This window comes from Corylus avellana, chromosome ca8, assembly GCF_901000735.1.
Source record: "Corylus avellana chromosome ca8, CavTom2PMs-1.0".
NCBI classification, from domain to species: Eukaryota; Viridiplantae; Streptophyta; class Magnoliopsida; order Fagales; family Betulaceae; genus Corylus; species Corylus avellana.
Window position 1 is genome coordinate 20,250,739 of NC_081548.1, and position 18,110 is coordinate 20,268,848.

An 18,110-nucleotide genomic window follows, 5' to 3' on the forward strand; every position below is an offset into this window, starting at 1 on the left:
TAAACCCTAAATCTAAACTCTAAATACACTAAAGCCCTATTATGTTCGAAATTCTTCAAAGCTCTATTCTTCAATGCTTCGAAATTTCACCATGAAATTCAAACCAAAAACTATTTTTCTAGGGCATGAACAAACACAGCCTCAACCAACAAAAAAAGAAATAAAAACCCTTACCCAATAATGTTCAAAAAACAGGAGCCAATAGTGTTCAAAAATCTGAACACACAGAAATCTAATACACTATTCTAGTAGGCAATAGTGTTCAAAAAGCCCTAGATTTTGCACATGGAGGAGAGAAAGGGATTACTTACCGCCGGTTGAGGAGAGAGAAAGCCTTCGGCTTCGCCGGAGTGAGAGAGACAGGAGCTTCGCCGGTGGCCGTAGACGTCGCCGGAGTGAGAGAGACAGAGACGGAACCTTGCGCCGGAGTGAGAGAGACAGGAGCGACGTACGGACAGCTTCGTCGGTGGCCGAAGAACTCGCCGGAGGAGAAAGAGGATGAGCGCGGGAGGGAGACCTAGAGACTGAGAGGATTTTTGGATTGTGAAAGGGGAAAAGACGATGGTATGGTTTAAAATTCAAACTTTTATTTAAAAAAAAAAAAAAAAAAAGACACGTAGGAGAGAAGTTGGTCTTGAATTGGGTTTGTGTTGTGCCTTTAACATTTTTCTTATTTAAAGATGAGAATGGGTTTTAATAAATGTGATTTTAAAATTTATTTTTGTTAAAAAATATTTTTCCTATCAATTGAATGTTTGGATATCATTAACATACCATTGGGGTTTCATGAATAAATTATCAATAAGGACATTTATTTATAACATAAAAATAATTAATATCGTCTATAACCCTCCATTTTAACACCTTTGCAAACAAAACTAATAAGAGTTATAATTTGACATTTTGAGTTTTCTACCAATGTTATCTTTCCATATTACTTGTTTCTATGTTTTTTTTTTTTTTTTTTGTCTTTTGAGGTAAAGATTTTGAATAGACATATAATAAAGACGAGAGGTTTTTAACATATTTTCGGTGGTTATTTTTTGAATTTTTTTTATTCTCGCTCGAAAATTTGCTAATTATTGCCCCAATTATTTATTTTGTGAAATTGTGATTTTATTTTAAATTTGTGCATTCTCAAATAAGCACTTCTAGCATGATTATAGAAATCGCTATTATTATTTTTTTTTCAATTTTAGATTATGTATTTTTTAATCGCAATACCAAACGCTTTGTATTTGCGATTTCTTTAAAAAATGTATATTATTTTTTATGAAATTGCAATTCCAAACGCACCCTAATTGAATAGAGTCGTTCACAAATAAAGCTGGAATTGATTTTGATTAGCTCAATTTGAGATTAGTTTATTTATTATGGAATAGGTCCGAACAAATTTTTAAATTCATTTATTAACTTTTGATCGGTTTGTATAAACTTATATAGCTTTTTTTTTAAAGTATTATTTTTAACTTTGTAATGGGAACATTTAAGTATTTAATATATATATATATATATATATAGAGAGAGAGAGACCAACTGTAACTATTCTACTTGAGCGTGACCAAAGTAATACCTAACCTCTGAGAGCCACACATGAGGAGTCCAACTGTAACTATTCTACTTGAGCGTGACCAAAGTAACACCTAGCCTCTGAGAGCCACACATGAGGGGCCTAGACGATGATAACCATAGGTGTTTTTTTAAGTCCGACTGAATCATAGCATGACCCGACCCCATTAGAACATCAATAAAAATCTAAAGCGACTAATTTATACTAATCACGCACTCATGATTCACAGGGGATTGCACAACCCTCACAGGCTCACACAATGAGGGTAATAGTATTAGTGTGTAAGGCCACAAAGCAGGTGAAAAGACAAATTAAGTTTAAAGATAATTATTTTGAAAATAAATTTTATGTAATCATGTAAGTATCATTTTTTTAAAAGGGAAAAATTCACTTCACCCCCTTAAAATTTTAGAAAATTTTTAATTTGAACCCTAAAGTTTAAAAATTGGCCATGTAACCCTCTAATATTTCAAAAAAATTTAATTTAAACATTTCGTTACTAATTTCCGTCAAATTAGACAGAAATCTCTAAAATTATGTAATTACCCTCAGACTTTTTAAAAAAAATTTCCGTCAAATTTAACGGAAATTAGTAACGGAAGGTTTAAATTAAAAATTTTTGAAACATTAGGAGGATACATTGCCAATTTTTAAACTTTGGGGTTCAAATTGAAAAAATCCTTAAATTTCAGGGGGTTAAGTAGATTTTCCCCTTTTTTAAAGCATAATTTGTCTTTAAAGATTTTTCAATCAGAGGTTCTTTATGTATGAAATTCCAAGAGAGTTCTCAAAGAAGAAGAGATTTATTATGTAAACATTATTTTATTTGGAACTCCAAAAGAGTTCCCAATAAGGTCAGAAATTTAGTTATGAAGCATTTCATTAATTATTGGAGAATTTATAGTTTATTTTATTGAAATTCCAATAGAGTTTCCAAAGAAGAAAGAAATTTTACTATGAAAGTATTTCATAATTTAAAGTTTCTTTTATTATGTATGCACTTAATGAGTTTCCAAAACTCACCCCTTTTCTCTCCATTTTTTTCCCAGATAATGTGAATAAGGGTATAGAAGGCCAAAGTTATCAATAAGTGAGATGGATCTTGATGAGAACTTTAGAATGAGTACCTTGCGGAGCATAGAATAGTTATTAAATGATGTTTATTAACAATAGAACGTTTATTGTAAATTAATAGTTTTGGGTGAAATGAAGCTCTCTTGAATTTACATAAAATGTATTTCTCATTGCTTTGGATTTACTGGTGAGTTTATAAATATTATACTATGCATTTGAGAATACATAATCTGCACCTTGGCCCAATTTGGGGTTGGGGTGTGACAGAAGAAGAAGATTTTATATATGTATTAGAAGGACTTTTGGAGAGATTAGATGAGGAGGATTTGGTAATGGCGACTACTATAGCAAGAAGAATTTCGCTTCGAAGAAATACATAAGTTTTTAAAAGTACCTACCCTATTAGTTAGAAGCGCAAAAGAGTCAGGTGGAGGAGTTTTCACAAAGTTGTACTAAGTATGAGAAATCATAATGAGCAAAACCGAACCATCGTGACCCCGAAAATTGAAAGGACCCCGGCCTACCAATGCGATAAAGGTAAATTGAAATGCAGTAATAGACAAATAAAAATAGAAGATGGGAGTGGATGTGATTGTCAGAGACCATGGAGGGATGTTTTGGCATCTATGTGTTCCCCAAAGCCTGAGACATCTCTAATCCAACAGTTGCTAGAGCTTTTGCAGCTTGGAAGGTTATGGAATTTTGCAGAGAACTAATGCTTCAACATGTTGTAGTGAAAGGAGATGCTTTAAAAGTAGTGCATGCTTTGCGAAAAGAATGAAATTGTTGGAGTTGGTATAGACAGTTTGCAATCCTAAAAGGACTAAACAACAGGCAATGATTATCATCCATGGTCTCCAAAAAACCATGAACAAGTCGTGCCTTTTCCAAGGCTGCACAAGGCGGTACTAAAATGCAAAAGAACTCAGTCAAGAATCCTATGCGGTAAAGGCAACAATCGTGGTTAAGTGATTGTAGCAGGGGTGGCACTGTAGAGAACCGAGAAGGAGCTGTTGAACTACCTGCTACAAAAATCTCCCCCACAAATTCAGACCAATTCAAAACAGGGGGACTATAACCCACGGAAAGCAATAAATAAAGCAAAAACCAACTAAAAGTACAAAAAATACATAAAAGCAACAGAAGGACAATAACAGAACATGATTATAGCGGATAGCTAGGGATAACTTTAATATAATTGGAAGGTTACTTGATGTGTAACTTTGGCCACTATATATATGGTGCCCTTTCCTCTTTCTAATAGATCAAATGCATTAAACTTAATTCGATATGCAAGCTTTTAGATATAACTAATTCAACGGTTAAATCGTCACTTATTATAAAATCTTAAGCTTTTTGATGAAGAGATGAATTTAATTATTTAATTTAGATTCTAACACTCTTCCTCACTTGTGACATCAAACTTCATTCTAATAAGTGAGACCCAACACGTAGAATATTTAATTGAAATAAGAGGTGAATAAGTCTGAACTCAGGACCTCTGCTCTGATACCGTGCTAAATTAACAATTATTTCAAATGTTTAAGCTAACAGGAAGATGTAAATTTAATCATTTAATTAAATACTTTAACACTCTTCCTCATGTATGGGCTCAAACTTTGATATATTTTTTAATGAAAGCATGAGATTTCACTTAAAAAAAAAAAAAAAAAAAATCGTTTTAATAGGTGATGCTCAACACGTAAAATATTCAATTGAAATGAGAAGTGAATGGATGGAAATATGGTTCGAACTGATCAAGATCTTTGGCTCTAATATCATGTTAATATCGCAATTTATCCAAAAAGCTTAAACTTATAAGAAGAGATAAATTTAATTATTTAATTTATATTCTAATATGTTTTTGATTATTACCTTTTCGACTGGTGCTTTCAACATTAATCAAAGAAATACATTATTAATTATTACCAACCAATGTGAATACAAATGGCATCTTTCTCAACTATCATAATCGACAAAATTTCAACATAGTAATTAACCCTTTAGAAATTCATCATTTGGGTTTTGGCAAAGGTCACCACAAAAACAACCTTTCATTTAAATCAAACATTTTTGTTATTCTTTTTCGTGTTCTGATTTTCCATCCTGAATAAAAAAATATTTTTAATCTTTTTTTTTCTACGGTTAGGATCAACTATGGGAAAGACCCGCCTTTATAATTCCCCTTTTCTCCTCTCCCGCTTTGAATATATATATATATTCGAAAGGTTGCATTACTTCATATGTAACTTTGACCATTTTATATATTGGGGAAAATCCACTTTAACCCCCTGAAGTTTAAGAAGTTTTTCAATTTGAACCATAAAGTTTAAAAATTGGCAATGTATCCTATAATGTTTAAAAAAATTTCAATTTAAACCTTATGTTACTAATTTCCGTTAAATTTGATAGAATTTTTTTTTTTTTTATTAAAAAAAAAAAGCCTGAAAGTAATTACGTAATTTCATAGATTTCCGTCCCGAATAAAAAAATTTTTTTTAAAAATTAATACCAAACTTTGCTTTTTCCACATGCTTGGTGAGAGGCTTAGAACGTGCAAAAAATATATGGCTTGTATATATATATACGTTCAACATCATGACGAGTCGACGACAACTTCAAGAGAGCAAATTAAGGAAGTTGTATTGGTGATGAAGATGATAATGTTAATTTTTTTTTTCTATGTTAGTTCTAAAGTCATGCGGATGAGCTTCCTCCCTCCTCTGTCCCTCCTTTCTCAGCATTTCCCCTTGCTCCTCTCTCTTCCCCTTCGAGTGATGCTTTATATTATTTAAAACCAGCATGTTATTTTCCTTGTCTTCGAAAAAACACACAATTTAAACCGAATGGCCATTTTTCTATGGATACAATTGGTTTTATACTTAATTTGTCTGCGTTTAGAATGTAAACGCATCATACTAGAACATGGTATAATTAATTCTCTCTCTCTCTCTCTCTCTATATATATATATATATATATTTTAGGTGAAGAAAAATTTTACCTAACCCTCCTGAACTTTCAGAGCTTTTGCAAGTATTCTCCTAAACTTAAAAAAAAAAAAACTCTCAATTTTGTATGTTTAATTTTAAAAGGTTTGTAATGTTACTTTTCGTTAGGATTTGTTGTTAAGGATGCCAAAATATCCCTTTAAAAAAAAAAAAAAAAAATTGTTGGCGGGCTGACCCACGATCGATTGACACACAATCAAACTGTGGGTTCCATTTTTTTTTTATTTTATAGAATTTTTAATTATTTTAAAATTAAATAATTTTTAAATACATGAGTATAATAAACATTTCACCTATATATACTACGTCTGGTTTAACCTCAAACCCGATTTAACTCCAAACCTTAATGGTAGGGTGACATTACAAATTTCATAAAGTTGGATATATTAAACTTCGAGTTCTTAAAGTTTAAAGGATGATTGCCAAAGTTGAATTAAATGAAGATTTCCCAAAAATTTATCAACCAACATTTTATAGCCTATGGGTTTGAAATTGTTATTTTTAACGTAGTGTATGTGTCTAAGACCAAATTAGTCTAATGTGGAAGCATTTAACTAGGCTATAATTATTATTATTATTATTATTTTTCCTTTGAAATAGATTCACATATAAACAATCAAATAATTGAGTGATTAAATCTCAAAAGAGATAATAATGATTAATATAATAACATCATCGGAATTTAGTAATTTAATTTTTTTAATTAAATAGTAGCTCAGAATATTATATATCAATACTCATATGAAGATTTCTAGATGTTAAATTTCTAACATTTCCAATTACCCCATGAGATTCTAATTAAGAAAACCTGTTTAATTTTACGTGGCAGGTGAGCATGACAGAGTGAAGAAACCTGCTGGTAATAACACTTAAAAAACATGTTGTGAGTGTGTTGGAATAAACCAAAGCCAACGAGGTGCACTGTACTTTGTATTAACGAATAATAAAGTTTCATGCTTTGTGGAGATGCAATCTTCTTTAAGAATCGTCGTATGTTATATACTAATTATATGCCATGTAATTAGATTGGATGGTTATTAAATCTAATGAATTTGATTACTATATTTATTTATTTATTACAATTCTCCTTTTTCTTTTTTTTCTTTTTTATTTTATTTTTAATTTTTTATTGTAATGTTAGGTATGTACAAGCAGTTATTGGTTCTAGCAGCTAATCGCAACCTCCTAAGGCGGTTATGAGATTTTTTTTTTTTTTATAATCAGCGGTTGATAACCACTTTTTATATATAGACCTATTGATAGTATTTTGGGCCTTCATTGAGCATTATTTTTGGGCTTATTATATATATAAATAAAATACCAAAACAACGTCGTTCTGTATATTATTATTATTATTATTTATATACATTATATATAAGGATATGCAGTTAGCGGTTTTTAACCACCTCCGTTTACCCTTAAAACTGTTATTCGCCACAAGGGTGGAACTATAACTTTTAGTTTGGGGGAGCAACATTTTAAAAAAAATTATTGGGGTGGGGGCAAATTGTAATTTTTAAAGGTCTACTCTTTAAAAAAAATTATTTTTTTATGGACCACCAAGCCCCCCAAGCTATATGGGTGGTTCTGCCCACTCTACCAGGTTAGCAGTTATTTCTAGCTGTCTTCAAAATATCTTATCTTTATTTTATTTTTATTCCACCGTCTATTTATTTTTGTATTTCATTCTTAATTTCTTCATAAGCAACAAATTGTAACTCGCACCCGCCTGCGTGTGGTTTTTTCGCGCTCTGGCCAAAATCATCCGGCAGTCTTCCTCCGATGGTGTTTTGTGGGCTTTTGTATTTTTTATTTTTTCCTGTATTTTGTGGTCCTGGCCTGTTAGGTTGAAGATGTGAATAATTTCTTGACTTGCGAATCAAGGATGATGAGTTTTTATAGGAGGATGTTGCTACCTATGTATCGGATTGAGTTTGTCTGGAGTAGACCTCTTGTTACAACTAAAGATTAGTCATAGGTTAACGGATTTCGATATCATAGATAGGTCTTGAATATCAAATTGTTATGTATGCATCTATAACTTATAATCTTATAACTTCGGTTATGACTTTTTCAGAGCTTTTTCTCTGTAATGTAAGAACTTTATGCTCGTGATTTTTCATCAATTAATGAGACTGAAATGATTTTTCCTTAAAAAATAAATATCTTTGATCACCAAAGTGACAAAAATCCAAAAATAATCTATATAATATAATTTACCAACCTACAACTACGTGGCCAAAAAAGTAGGTACGTGGCTACTCTTAATATCTATAGACTATAGACTATAATATGTCGCTGAGGTTTGCCGTCCATGTGCGTTCTGTCTACATTCCATCTTGTACATAATAAATATGTCTATTTTTGGTGGACCACTACAAATTATTAATGGTTGCAAATCTTTACATATGGATACATTAATTGAGTGTACATTCATCGGGGTGCAGTTACTTCAAAGCCCATTGGACTTAAAAATAAAAACATAATTTACAAGTGCGTTCTAGTCATTTCACACCACATACTACTTTTTTTGGGATTTGGGAACTTTTTTACCTTATCCTTCTTGCGCATATGGAATTATTTTCCTCATCTATAGACACCCATTTTATTGGTTTCCAAGAAGGAAATTATCATGCATTAATATTATATTGGCACCTCGGTCTCCTCGGTTTGGAAGGAAATTATCATGCATTAATATTATATTGGCACTTCGGTCTCCTTGGTAGGCTGAAGAAACTAATTGTAGTTATTCTAATTAGGCGTGACTATAGTAGCACTTACTCATTATAAGCCGCACAAGAGGGGCCTAGGCGATGGTGGTAACGCTCTCTCAAGTTCGATTGAATTATAGTCTAACCTGACCCTACTAAGGCAGCTAATACTAATTAAGCATATGTGAAGATTTTTCATTGTGAAGATTCGAAACATGCCCTAACCACTTTGAAAATTTCCAAAGACTTAGATCATTAAATCACAACCCTTGATGGTGCATCTACCTAATTAGATCACTAGTATATGTCTCTCCCTTTTTTAGGATTATAGAATTGAAAGCTTCTTGATCTCTTTATTAAGAGAAGAAAATTTCAACTCAAAAGGGTGTCTCTCTTTATAAGGGAGGGTCTTAATTTCTTAATATTAGTACGAATAGTAGAGAGAATCGGGAAGTAGTTGAAAATGCTTACAAAAATACAATTAGAAGCGGGCATCCCACTTAGCAAGCTGATGTGCTCTAAAATTTATATGTTTGGAGATTTTCGTAGCACTCCAACTTACAGTTATCTCCAATGATTGGAGCAAATGTCCAATGCGAAAAAAATTTCTGTTGTTGTTGTTAGCCAGAATTATGATTAATGAAACTCCTTCTAAGGCCATGCTTGTTGAATGAATATAAAATGGTGTCAACCAAATTGTAGCTAGAGCCGATGCCATTCCAAAGATAGGCACCATGAAATCAATTAACTGTATAATTTATCTTATATTTTAATAAAATATCTAAAGTATTTGACTCATTTGATACAGAAATATCTTTTAGAGATAACTTAAATTATTTAAGTGCATAATTAGTTATATTCCGGAGGTGTAGGTAATAGGTTGGAGCCTTGGAAGGGGACAATGTAAAAGAAAAGAAGTTGAACACGTAAGAATTCAGTGAGTGAGAATGAGATGATCAAAAGGTGACAACTTTGCGATTATTTCACGGATGACGTGACACGCATTAGTCTCGATCGTATGCATGCGAAAAATGAACACGACAAATAGTGATGTTATATGCTCATTTTAGCTAGTATTTTACCATGGGTGCCACTAGAATTGGCTGGATAAATAATAAGACAGGCATATTCTTATGTTTAAAAATTAATTACATAATATTTTTTTACGGAGTAATTCTAGGTGGCTTACTTGCATCATACTAAGAATGATGTGGTTATTAAAATCATCATTAGGTTTGTAATTGATCATTATTAAATTTTGATCAAATTGTAATTTTAATAGCCACATCATTCTTAGTATGACACAAGTAGACCACCTAGAATTATTCTTTCTTTACGCGTTTGTATTATAATTTATTTATTTTTTTAAAAAAATTATTCTTCTAATTTTATTAATTAAGTTTTTGTTTGGTATGTTGTTGTAGACTTTATGTCCAATACGGAGTTTAATTATCTCCATTCAACATGTCGTAATATTTTTTATTTAAGTGTTATGGAATAATAAAAGCGATGCAAAAAATTATTTTCAAACTTTGTGATTTTCTAAAGGTATATGTAATATGTTTCCTCTACAAATCTAACATACTATCCCACGTAGCACTATAAAGTGTTTTATTTAATTTTAAAAAGTAACTTCACTTTAAATCCTTGAATTACTATACGATTGATTTGACAAGTTCTATCAAACTTCAATACCTTTTAATTTGAACTCTTGAACTTTTAATTGTAGTCAATTTGAACCCCATCGTCAGATTTTAAACGTTAAAAGTAAGACAATGACGATTATACCCCTGACTTTTTTTTTATAAAATTTTAAATTTACCCTTAATTTCAAATTTAAAATAAATAAATATAAACGAAAATCATTGATATTTTGGCCTTTTTAGGTATTTTCGTTAAAAGTTAACGGCTAAATCTGATGGATGAGTTCAAATTAACTGCAATTGAAAGTTAAGGAGTTCAAATTGAGAGATTTTAAAGTTTGGGAGCTTATCAAATCGTGTGGTAATTCAGAGGTCTAAAGTAAAGTTACTCCTCATTTTAATTATAATTTATAAGCTACAAAGTGTTGAAACTTTTACATGAAGAGATACAAAATACACTAACGATTTTTATTTAGCTAATATGTAGAATCTTCTTCTTCTTAAAGCTTTTTTTTTCCTCTCTTTTATTGGAAGGCCTTAGACATTATTAGACAATGACCAAAGTGACTTCCTATTATATTATATGCCTGCCTAGCCTGCCTAGGTGCCACTCTGGTGCTGACATTAAGCGAGTCGGGTTATTTAGTTTCTCACCAAAAATAAGAAAAATACAATTTTGTATTCTCTCCAAATGCCATGTCAACCGAATATGTTGAGAGAATGCAAAATCAACATAAAAGAATTTTTATCCATTGAATTATGAGTAGTTCTTTTTTAAAAGATTCATCACTATTTGGGAAAGTCAAGCCCAGAAAGAACTAGAAAAAAGAAAAGAAGAAGAAAAAAAACCATGGCGGCTCGTTTATGTTCCAGAACTTCGGAAAAGGAACGATTAAGAAGGAAGATAATAATAGTAATAATAATAAAAAAAGGATAAAAAGAAAAGGTAATGTAGAAAGATATCTATCCATTCAGAAACATGGAAAATAATCTCCGTCCGTATGAGGACAAAAGCTTAAAATGAATAAAGTAGTGGGTAAATAAATCAATCAATCATTTTCCAATTGGGGCAGGCGGCAGGCCCTTGCAGCGAAAGGATCTGTGTCCAGATTTTTACAGTTTAGTTTAAGCTTGATTCGTGCTGTAGCTCTACAGTAGGATATCTTGGACAAGATTGATATACAAGGTAACTGTAACTGTTACTGAATGACGGACAGAATAATTGTTTACTATATGCTAATAATAATAATAATAATAATAATTAATTAAAACAATTATTTGTTTATTATATGCGCGTATGTGTATCAGTATCACTGCTTCGTGTACGTTTCTATATATAATACTCCTACAGAAAATCCAACTCCTCAAACATAATAAAAACGTCAAAAGAATAAGACATAACAACCACCACCAGATCTCTCTCTCTCTCTATCTCTCTCTCTTTCACGTCGTGGTGGTCGTCTGCTTCTCCGTGATCTCAACAAATTTTTGTTGTGTGTCACCTGAGACTCATACTGCTGTAGAAAGGGAAATCGTTTCGGTGGACAATCTGGCGGAGTTCAGCTTCAAAAGGTGCGACTAATTTCAAACCATACAGCCAAGATCTTTTTTTTTTACCTGTTTCCCTGATATTTGATCCTTGCAAGACCAACATCTCTTGGGTTTTATGTTAAAAGTTCCAAACCAAAGGATTCGGCTACTCGTATAATCAATCGTATTGCATGGGTGTTGGTGTTTTGGAATTCTCTCAATAATGATGATCTTTTGATTTTATGTGAATTTGCAACCTCGATGTTTGATATTAGGGTTCTGCCATTCTGAAATTTTCTTATATGTAAGCAGGAAGGTTTTTGAAGAAACTCTGTTTGGTGAAGCTTCTAGAGAGAAGCTGCTGCGCATACAACTCTGGCCGACACGCTAGAGATATCTTCCCAATCCAGAGCTAGTGCTGGTCCTTTCTTTTCTAATCTCCGTTCGTGCTTGATTTGGGCTCTGTCACTGGTTTCACAACTTCCCATTGATTATGGCTAACCCTTAATTCAAAAAGAAGAAAAAAAAAAAAAAAATTCCAATGTGATCCTGCCGTAGTTAAATAATTTGCCACCAGAGATGTGAGCAGCAATAGCATAAAAGAAGAAGAAGAGGAAGACGAAGAAGATCAGAGAAAGACAAGAAGAAAAAGTGCATATTACTTCCGTTTTCCTTTGGAATTTGTGCAAGCCCATCTGCTGAAATGGCAAAATTCAATTGTTTCACTTTACGAGTTGGAAGGAAGAAGAAAGATAAGGTGAAAATCAGTTGAGTTTTTGAATTAAGTTTTTCTTTTTTTTTTGGGTGGGGGATTCATATATCGTGTGATTTTCTAACTTCACCATGTTTCCTTTGTTTTCTTTAGGGGAATGAGGAATCTGAATTCAAGAACTTGAAAACCCTGCAAGTCAAGATTGAACATCCTGTGAAATCGTCTTTGGCTGAAGAGTTGAAATTGACGACTTTCAGTGTTGAGGTACCTTATACTGTCCACAGCACCTCTCAATGCAGCGTCAAGGTTATGAGCCATGAGAGTCCTGTTGGGGTTGAAGCAGCAGAGATAGCTTATGAAGGGGAAGATGAGCACGAAGATAACTCCCCCCCGATCAAGAGGGACTTCACTGACTTGGATCCCACAGCTCATGAAACTATTTCTGGTGATAAAGATTTTTATTTTATAAACAAAAACATGGAATTCTCCGATGCAATATTTGATACTCAGGAGAAAGAACATTTTGATGATAAAGCTGATGAGAAGAATAGTGAAAGGGGTGTCAATATGATTCAAAGCGGACATGTTAGTGATCCTGGGATTGAGAAGGCCGAGTTCTGGACTTCCCCAAAGCTTAAGCGCTCCTGTTCCAATGTGGAAACGAGGAACATGCTTTGGAAGATAACTGATCATCAGTTGCCTCCTTCCAAGTCACAGTCTTTTGAAGAATTGCAGGAGTTATCTGAAAAGGTGAGGGAGAATGTTGATCCTGGCAGCCCCAGGTCTATACTGACCCACTTCAGTGCAGACAGAGTGATGTTGAAGAAGCATTCTTCAAGCCAAGTTCTCCCCTCCAGCAGTAGAAGATTGTGGTGGAAATTGTTCCTATGGAGCCATAGAAACTTGCACAATGCGCGGACCCTGAAATCACACTCGCTTCCTGCTCATGCTGCTCTGAACCCGCAAGGTGGATACTCCTCAGATACGCTAGAACCAAACCGAGCTAGGGAATCGAGCAAGATGGCATCACCTGGATCTTTCACTGGAGAATCCTTGAACAAAGGCCACAATGACAACAACGATGGATACAAAAGCTGGTATGCTTTTCAGAATGGAGTTTCCGGTTTGTGGCAGCAGAACCAATGGGTTGCTTTCTCTTCAGAATCATCCCCCTTTGCAAGAGTGGATAAGTGGGTGAAGGATCTCGAAACCCAATATCCACTTCCAGAAACTGATAACAATGAAAATTATGAAGGCATTCTCTTCCCAGCTTCTCCCGAGACTGATAGATCCCCAGCAAGAAGCACTACCCACTTGACCCGGCGGCATGATATCAAGCTTTCAGAGGAGATTTTGCATGCCAATAGTATCATCCAGTCTCTGAATTCATCCTCGACTGTGGCTCATATCTCTGGTATTGGCTTAAAAGTTATCCCCACCATTTCAAGCTTCCCCAGTCTTCGATCTGTCAACTTGTCAAATAACTACATAGGTAATGCTCCGGCAGAAAAGGAAATAGTTTCAGAGGTTATAGATATCCAAAGTCATACTTGAGCTGATTGATTTTTGTTCTTTCTCAAATTGCAGTCCAAATTACTCCAGGATCTCTCCCAAAGGGCCTTCACACGCTCAATTTGTCGAGAAACAAGATTAGCACCATTGATGGACTCAGAGAGCTAACCCGATTACGGGTTCTTGATCTCAGTTACAACCGCATCTCTAGAATTGGACATGGTACTTATCCTAATTTTGCCTGTTTATATGACCTTGTATGTAATTTTTAGAACGATATTCTAAATTTTCACTCTCAATTGTAATAATCAGGGTTGTCGAACTGTACATTAATCAAGGAGCTCTACCTTGCTGGCAACAAGATTAGCGATGTGGAGGGGCTACATAGGCTACTGAAGTTAACAGTCCTGGACCTGAGCTTCAACAAGATAACTACAACAAGAGCACTGGGCCAGCTTGTAGCCAACTACAACACTCTGCAGGCTCTCAATCTGTTAGGGAATTCAATCCAGAGCAACATCAGCGATGAGCAGCTGCGCAAAGCAGTTTGCGACCTCCTTCCAAAGCTAGTGTACCTGAACAAGCAGCCAATTAAACCTCAGAGGGCAAGAGAGGTGCTGACAGATAGTGTTGCCAAAGCTGCGCTTGGGAACAGCAGTTGGAGCTCTTCTAGAAGAGCAGGAAAGAGAGTAGTGAGCCAGGGCAGATCAGTTACTGCCACTGGGCATAAGAGCAGTGCAAGTGTTGCACAAAAAAGCAAGAACAGATCAAAGAGCCGAACTCATTAGCACTTACCCCTAAAGATAGCACCATCTGCACATGCTTCTTCATCCCATTAGGTGTTTCCCCGTTCTTCCAGAATCTAATCTATATTTCGATTTTCTGAAGTGGTGTTTCTTTTTCTCCATTCCTATCTTGAAAGACAGTTTGCAGGCGAAATTTTTGTTTTCTGAAGTTTTTGTTTGCTCTGGTATGAGCATCATATTTGGACAAAACATCTCATGTTATATCAATATTTGGATATGTTGTGGTGTTACCAACTTGCACTTGCATTAGCATCCATGTTATTAACTTGTAAAACTTTGTTGGGGGAGTTCAAGGCAGCTAATTATTTGTCGGGAACTCAAAGCAACTAATTATTTCTTAGATAATGTGCCTACCTATTTGTAGCTTTTTGTGGAGATTGTATCTGTCTGTATTATCAAATTACATGCTAGCTACCTCCAGCTAAGATATTTCCAAAAAGGCACGAATTGCATGTGAAACGACGAATTGATGACAAAACATTCCAGAGTAGATGAAATGGGCACAAGGAAAGAGCAATAGACCAGTCCACCAAGTATCACCTCATTGAGAGACTCACCAAGTGGGTCAGCTCCAATCTCACAACTGAAAGTATTACCCACATCTCTCCTCCCCTAGTGTAACCAATCTAGTCAAGGTTTTCAAACCGTCTTGATCCCTTTGATCTCATTATATTCTCCTTGTTAAAATATTTTCCAACCTTCTATATGTATAAAACCACCAGAGTACCAAAAAATACTACTACAATGCACCGACTGCTGCAGACCACAAGACTTTGCTTTAAAGACCGGTGCAAAAGGTTAAATAATTTTAAAGTTTACATTCAGAGGACGTTGGGCTATAAATAAAAAATTCAGTACAATGATGAAAGGCTTTGAGTAGAACATATGGACCATAAGGGTCCTACTTAGGCATGTGCATGTAGTTAGTTCGCAAATCATAAGCATGTACGGTGAATCCTCAATCTGTTGTCCTACTTCCTAGTAGAACTTTTCATTTGCTCGTGTTTAATTCTGGCAAGTGTTGTGTGTTTAATGTCAATCAACAGAACTCAACCAGTGCTTTGGGGCATATTTTCAACCACATAATAGTCTATGGCCTTAGAACCATAGGTTCATCCTAGTTGACATAAAATGCCACAACTGGTGCCTAAAACAAGACTTGATCTGTACAGGTTCTAGCAGAAGACACAGAAAATTACTAGTACCATTTTGGATATTAGTAGAGAATGATACATAATGTGATTCCCCAACTCATAAAATGTTAACAGTTAAAAGTTAGCATTCCATTAGTGAGCATAATTAAGAAAATGGCATAAATTATGCTGAACATTGATACAAAAAACACTAGACAGAGATGTCAGGGATCAAAAGATAATACCTTATATATCTACAATGTAAACTGCTTTAATCTTGTGTTCAGGAGTGCTACTCCACCACTAAAAGCACCTAACAATGAATCTCTGACAACCTCCTCAAACCCTATTACCGATCCATCAAAAGAAATCCAAATAGTCCATCTCTAAATCATTTCTTCTCCCTTTCCCGCATTTGAGCGAATTTATACAGCTTCTCGTTGAAAACCACCTGCGGATCCTTGTGTTTCAAAACCCCATTCTCATCATATGCACCTTTCAAGAAAACAACCCAGTTCATCTCCGTCCCCGCCAAATAAAATGTCCTAGGCTGCTTCAAAAGCATCTGGTAAGTATGCTTAGTCAAACTGAACTCCTCCTTGAACTCCACAATGTGATGTATAGAAGCCCTCTTCTCCAATGTCAAGTTCAAGAGCTCGTGCAAAACCCCAACCCTATACTTCTCCGCCTCCAATGTCCAAACATCCAATCTCGACCCGTCGGAGTACGGCGACACCAACGGAAGTGTGTTCAACAAGTTGAGCTTCCTGGTATCGTCCTCGTCCAAATCCAGATCCTTCCCATGCTTCATTGGAAACTTAAAAGCCCTCTTAGCCCTGTCCTCATCCACCACGAACTCCCTCTCCAACGCACTCACCGCCAGCAACGGATCCCAATTCACCAATTCGAGCACTCTCTTCCCATCTCCTTCAACCACGATCCGAAAGTAATTCGGGTACTGCTCGACGCGGTCCCGAAAATCCTCGGGAATCCCAAACACGGACCTGCAATGGTAAATCTTGCTCAAGGGAATGCGCTTATTCGCGGACATCATCAACAACTTGCGCACCGTGGTGACCCTATCGGCCTCCATGGAGTCGGCGACGGCTCGCTCCTCGTCGAGCAGGTCCTCCATTAGCTCCGTGAAGCCGAACCACATTTTGCCGTCGGTGTGGCGGTAGGCCTGGAAGAGCAAGGGGTAGCGCTCGATGGAGCGGGCGACCTTGCGGCCGCGCGGGAAGCCGAGCTCGCGGTGGAGCTTGCCGGCGTCGTCGAGGCGGAGGACATGTTCGGGCTGCTTGGAGAGGAAGTCCTTGGACTTGGTGACGAACCGCAAGAAGGCATCGCGCTCGACGATGTGCTCAAAGTGAGGGATGCGATTGGGCTCCGAGTTGACCAGTTTGGTGCGTGGGCTCTCTTTCTTCGTGTGTTTCTTCTTGAACTTTTTGGGGGTTTTGGTGACCAGAAAGGAGGTAGAGAATGGGGAGGTGAGGAAGGGCTTAGAGGGGTTGGGGTTAGGGTTTAAGAGTAGCTTTAGGGTTTTGGTCAGGAGGAAGCGCCAAGCCATGGAAGTTTTTGAGTTAACTACTGGTTACGCTTATATATACAGCGAAAGTGATGATAAATGGTGATTTAGGTGCTCAGCGCCTTGATGATTTCTGGACGTATTAAAGGTTAAAAAATAAAAATAAAAAACAAAAAATCCGACCTGCCGGATTCGAACCAGCGACCTAAGGATTTCCCTGACGGGTGTTTTGACCCACTACAGTCCTCCGCTCTACCAACTGAGCTAAGGTCGGTTATTGACAACAACCATGGGTAAAATGATATTTAAAACATATTTCATTGGAGACACTACACTTTATTCATATCATTTTGTTGGTGACTCGATCCGTGCAAGGAATACTTATATAAAAATAAATTAAAAAAAAATCCTTGTTAGGAATTATAGATGGAATTCACGTTTGATCAGAGTCCAATTATGTATCACATTTCATGGTTGCATCAGATAGTTTGCTATGGGTAGGCCGTCTTGGCCTTGCTGTTTAGGTCATTATTTGCGACTCATAGCGAGCAAATGCTACCATGATTACATTCAAGTAAAATAGTTACAGTTAGTCGTTTCACTTACCTTTATAAATAGATAAAAAAAAAAAAAATTGTAGATTTTATTTAAAGCACCCCAATGACTCACATCAACACCAAAAGATGAATCTAAGATCCCTTACTGTTTTTTTTTTTTTTTGAATAAATCACTGCATTCTTAATAAAATTAAATTGACGGAATCAGAGCAGCTTGTTCTGCCGTTAAAATCACTCGAATACATTCATGTGGTTCATATAACCACACACTATCCATGACCTTATTCGTAGCTAGACGTGCAAGAACATGAGCCCCTTGGTGTTGTTC

At 35.4% G+C, this 18,110-nt stretch overlaps 2 protein-coding genes and 1 non-coding gene across 4 annotated transcripts; 1 reads left to right on the forward strand and 2 right to left on the reverse strand.

Moving 5' to 3' along the window:
• The first annotated feature begins 11,383 nt into the window (after positions 1-11,383).
• Positions 11,384-14,797, forward strand: LOC132189219 (uncharacterized). 2 transcript variants are annotated; one of them, XM_059603838.1, is made up of 5 exons: positions 11,384-11,579; positions 11,850-12,294; positions 12,403-13,741; positions 13,837-13,983; positions 14,074-14,797. In XM_059603838.1, the coding sequence occupies exons 2-5, from the start codon at positions 12,241-12,243 to the stop codon at positions 14,547-14,549; spliced, it is 2,016 nt and encodes a 671-aa protein (XP_059459821.1). In that variant the 5' UTR covers positions 11,384-11,579; positions 11,850-12,240; the 3' UTR covers positions 14,550-14,797. The 2 variants fall into 2 exon arrangements, with proteins under 2 accessions (XP_059459821.1, XP_059459822.1); XM_059603839.1 differs by having other exon boundaries at positions 11,385-11,579; positions 11,850-12,304.
• A 996-nt stretch (positions 14,798-15,793) lies between these two features.
• LOC132189220 (protein WHAT'S THIS FACTOR 1 homolog, chloroplastic) lies at positions 15,794-17,339 on the reverse strand. Its single transcript, XM_059603840.1, has one exon. The coding sequence runs from the start codon at positions 17,265-17,267 to the stop codon at positions 16,092-16,094; it is 1,176 nt and encodes a 391-aa protein (XP_059459823.1). The 5' UTR covers positions 17,268-17,339; the 3' UTR covers positions 15,794-16,091.
• Positions 17,340-17,402: 63 nt separating this feature from the next.
• TRNAY-GUA (transfer RNA tyrosine (anticodon GUA)) lies at positions 17,403-17,499 on the reverse strand. Its single transcript has 2 exons — positions 17,463-17,499; positions 17,403-17,438 (listed from the first exon to the last, which is right to left on the reverse strand). It is a non-coding gene; the product is annotated as a tRNA-Tyr (tRNA).
• Positions 17,500-18,110: the final 611 nt, after the last annotated feature.